Genomic DNA, 5,136 nt, shown 5'->3' with positions numbered 1-5,136 from the left:
TATATATATATATATATATATATATATATATATATATATATATATATATATATATATATATATATATATATATATATATATATATATATATATATATATATATATATATATATATATATATATATATATATATATATATATATATATATATATATATATATATATATATATATATATATATATATATATATATATATATATATATATATATATATATATATATATATATATATATATATATATATATATATATATATATATATATATATATATATATATATATATATATATATATATATATATATATATATATATATATATATATATATATATATATATATATATATATATGGCAAAGAAATTCTAGGGTCTATTATGACCGCGAGTTTTCCGATAATTTTCTCGTAGAATAATGATATCTGCATCATTTCATAGAAAAAATCTTTATCCACATTTATCACATCATGATTTTCAATGATCGGTTTTAGTCGTAAATAACTCTTGATCCGTCGAAGAACTAGAAAAGTTCGCTCGACGGATGGCGTTGTGATATGCAATGTCAGTATCATTCAGGTTTTGTCCAACGATAATAAAAATTATGTTTATGATCTTTTTGCCTCTAAACTTTCGCATGAGTAAAAACCTATCTTTGTTTATCAAATCTTAGTTCAATGCTAAAGCGTTTCCTTTGACGATTTTAAAATTTTAACCTAAAAAGAAAGCAGCGCGTAAGAAGACAAACGTATACTATGCGGACTATGCGAGGTTCAAGTTTTCGAATGAACAAAATGGGTGTAGAGGTTTGAATGAAACTATACATCGACGGAAGAATTCCACCACATTGACAGAAATAATGAATGAATTTGCTCGTTTTTCATTTGCACTACGAAAGCTCTGAAGATGGATCTGCGAACTCTCGCGGCCACGTGGTCCCTCTCAAATTTCAATGACGTCGAGAGAAGAAACGGAAAGGCATAACGAAACAGATTACCAGACACTGAAGACAGGTGGTGTGTAATGAATGTTTTCTCTCACTGACATCGGTTTTGTTCAGCAGAAAGTTTGAACCAAAAATGTCATTTTTACGCGAGGCGTCGCATTAGTAGTGGTGAGCATAAATGACTGCGTCTACCCTGCCGCACTTGAAGGTGCAGAGAAGTGTTGAACGACGGTTAGTTCAGGTGAAAGGTCTGAACAAACGGTCGTCATTATTGCGTGTGGGTTGCGTTGCGTGTGAGTTGTATGGCGTAGTCTGAAGTGTAGCCCATCAGGTTACATTCTTCACGGTGCATAAATTTCCACTTCGTAGAAAATAAAATAAGGATGTTCGGGATAACATTGAAATTACAAATAAATTACCTTCGATGATTTTTCATCCACTCTACAAATATGAAAAAATCACTTTTTTCTGAGATTGTCTACCTGTCCTATGAACAGGTTGAACAGGTCGACGAGACGCCTCTGTGTTGAACCATTAGAAGCTAAGTCAAATAGAATTATTAACAATTTTTGACATAAATCGTTGCAATCCTCAATTGCTACAATAAGCTCTCTTTATAGCCAATAAGTTAGCAATTAAGTTAGTTGTAAGTTTACTTCTCTTTTTTTGACAAGTAGGTTTAAATCCCTACGAACGATAAGTCCTTATTGCGAAAGCAGACAAATCATAACAATTAAAATTACAAATTTTTAACAGTGTTGAGAAATCACCATTTGTGATTGGACACACATACTCATCACTTACTAATAATTATCATGAATACTTAAGCTACTAACAAATCCCCCCCTTAAAAAAATAGGCAAATAGGCTTGAATGACCGACCATTCTTATTGTATAAACTTTAAGGACTCAATATTTTGAAGGATCCATAACAGGGAACGGATGTTGATGTGACCTTTGCTGTTTAGAGAACATGTTAACCTTTACACTGCCGCTATTCGCATAACAGTGCTATGTAAAAGTCTTGTTTTGTTGTTGTTTTTTTTTGCGGAAATGGGTCCATTTTGGCATGCTCTACAAGAGTAGCCATTAAAAGGTTGTGGGAATCAAACTTCACTTTTTTTAATGGCTATTCTTGAAAAAACATGCCAAAATGGACCCATGCCACCCACATAGGACTATTATGCGAATAGTGGCAGTACATCTCCACAAAGAGATTTTTGTTAGTAGAAAAAGGTACGTTGGAATGTCAATTATTTGTCACGCACGAATCAATGAGCGAGCTGTTTAAAAGAAAAATAAACTGTTATAAACCGGTTTGTATTATTCAAATTTAAGAGACAAATTTTGAATTCCCAGCTATTCTCGAGGTACGATGCTGAGTTGCCAAGCCTGGCGTCGAAACAAGAAGCTATCCACCAGCGCATTGTACAGTTCGCTATGAACTGCACTACAATTTTGGCAAAAAGTTCACGGTAAACCATTTTGGAAGCGAAAATCTTCCGGTTTGTATTGTGTATGATTTCCTGCAAACCTCAACTATAATCCGCCAGGAAGGCAGTGGAAAACCGGCCAGAGTAGTGGACAGAAAAGGACTTTTTCCTTCTTGTCAAATCATGGTACAAGCCTAGTGGTTTATCTATCAATCAAAATATATACCAGAACGACTGTTTGAACATTATGACTCCATTTCTTTCAAAACACCATACAGATGAAAAGTATGTGTTTTGGCCAGAGAAAATATCATTACAGCACGTCAAAAAACCTAAATGTTTCTGAACAACCACTCGACTTTATTTGTACCCCAAAAACGCAACCCAACAAATCCACCTCGTCCAATCGAAGATTTCTCTGAGATTTTAAGTTCCTTCGGTGTAAAAATAACTGGAAATCAGCGAATTGTGAGCAGTTGTTCGGTAGAATCAAGAGATGCATTCGAAAAGCGGACTCGAAGGCCGTACAACGCGCTTGTTTTGGCATCATAAGAAAACTTCGTCGGGAGGCCGGTAACGGACCTTTCACAAATGTTCAATATTTTTTTTAGTTCACAATGAATGTATCTTCATGATAAATAAATCAGTTTTCCTTTAAGTTCCCCCACCTGTTTTTGTGACAGCTGTAGAAAAAGTTCCAAATTTTTTTTTATTTTTTTGTAACCCGTTGAAGGTCAAATTTCGAAACGGGATGTAGTACTATACTGCCCATAAAAGCATATCTGTCCCATATGGAAAAAACATGAAGAGCGAGAAAATGCAATTTAATGTTAGACTCTCATTCGTATATTGTACTCCTTGAGGTTAGAATTTTTTTAGTTTGCTTGAGGATAATACTTCATTGCATTCACAATTTCACTTTGAATATACTCTTGTTCTGAAAATCATCAAAACAGCTACCATATTCATGAATTTCTAAGATGGGACTGTTATACATTTATTCCCAGACGCAAACTGTAAAATAAATGCACGCCTGTCCCATTGTCGTTTTATTTTGAGAGTTGAGATGCGCATTTGGCTTCAAAATAAAACATTTGAAAGGAAGTAGCGTGACAGGTTGATATTATTATTGTCCAAATGAAGTGTGAACTAGTTTATTATATACAAATATTTCAACTAATAATCTGCGAAGTATAATAAGCACAGTTAACAATACTTGACGTTATACATAATATTGAAACCACCCATTTATGAATTTATAAAATTCAATGATTTTATGCTACAACCCTTTTTACATCGAGTCTCATTTAGCTGTGATACCAATGAAAGCTACGCTGGAAACGAGTTTGAAGTAATTTTGGCCGCGACCAATTTCTTTATTCTAGTTCCCCTATTGTTTAAATCGTTAATAGGTGTCTATAATCAACACAGTTTGTAAACATTCATAAAGCCAAATTCAAAACCTAGGATATTACGATCGTAAACAAATATGTGTCGAATTTCATAGCTACATATATCTACTACAATTTTCGCTCTCAAATACTCTTCTGCGCACCATTTTGATTAACAAAATCGGATAAAAAAAGGTCCATAAAATTCATGAATGTTAAACGGTAAATGATCATAGACATAAAATGTAAATACATGAATTCGATTCTCAACTTGTTTTCATTGCAATACTGTTGAAAGTTCCGAAAATTTTCATAATGGCGATTTTTCCGGCCATTCACTCACTTTCATTCTACATAGTATACGCTACTTACCTGCAGCTTTGTTAGAAGTATTCTCAGTGGTAGCCATTTTTCGTTTAACAATTAAATGTTGTTGGATTAGTTGATTCCAAATAAATGAGCTGCTCTTCAATATTTCACAAAATACAATCGACACGGCGCGCTTGAAACTTTTTCTATTCTGCTAAACAAGAATGTGAAAAAACTGTGTGTACGCGTTTTGACACCTACAGCCCGGCATAGCTTTTCATATTTCATATAAACGCCGCAACGCGTTACGGTGTTACCATGACCAATATATTATCAAATAATAATTAAAGTAACGCAGTAACGATCTACACTGAAATGTACACGTTTATTTTTTGTTACTCTAAAGTGAGTTAGATAACACCCATTTTCGATTATAGCAGGAGGGTCTTGGAGCAAGACACTATTGGGGATCATTCAAATAATACATAACGCGCTAAGGGTTGGGGGGGGGGGGGGGGTATTCAGCGAAGCGTGACATTGCGTGTGGCAAACATGTAAAATTGCGTTACGCGGGGGTGGGTGGGTATTGAAAATTGTCAAATTCCGCGTTATGTAATATTTGAATGGTTCCTTGATATATTGCCAAATATTCCCAATATTAAATATTACGAAGTATTTATCGTTGCATTTTTGGGCACCCCTCTATTGATCCCATAGCTCATTGACGTTATATTATCGTTGGAGGGTTGTCAATTGACAGATAAACGATAAAAAAAAATATATATTTACCGATATCGAGTAATATTATCGAAATATTTTGCATGAAGGTGTCTAGCCCCTAGAGGAGGTTGGCATTCAAGACACAACCGCATGACGTTGAACTACAGTATTCTTATATTCCATTAAAACAAATAGTAGAGGGAATTGCAACTCCAGTATTTGCTGCAATTTTATCTAACAGTGCATATCTGAACACTGAGACGTTAAAACGTATATGTACTAAGAGAATGGATCTCTCTTATTTAATCGTTGTCATTTCATACATATTTGATCGATATAACTC

At 33.7% G+C, this 5,136-nt stretch overlaps 1 protein-coding gene across 1 annotated transcript in view; it reads right to left on the bottom strand.

Moving 5' to 3' along the window:
- The window catches only part of LOC129720469 (uncharacterized), a 57,487-nt gene extending 53,119 nt beyond the window's left edge, over window positions 1-4,368 (bottom strand). The window contains exon 1 of the mRNA XM_055671960.1: window positions 4,137-4,368. Within this exon, the coding sequence (XP_055527935.1) occupies window positions 4,137-4,173 (37 nt within the window). The 5' untranslated portion in view covers window positions 4,174-4,368. The remainder of the gene's footprint in view (window positions 1-4,136) is intronic.
- Window positions 4,369-5,136: the final 768 nt, after the last annotated feature.

This window comes from Wyeomyia smithii, chromosome 1 (genome assembly GCF_029784165.1).
Source record: "Wyeomyia smithii strain HCP4-BCI-WySm-NY-G18 chromosome 1, ASM2978416v1, whole genome shotgun sequence".
NCBI lineage: Eukaryota > Metazoa > Arthropoda > Insecta > Diptera > Culicidae > Wyeomyia > Wyeomyia smithii.
The sequence above is the reverse complement of the archived record's forward strand: the minus strand, read 5'-3'. Positions and strand labels throughout refer to the sequence as shown.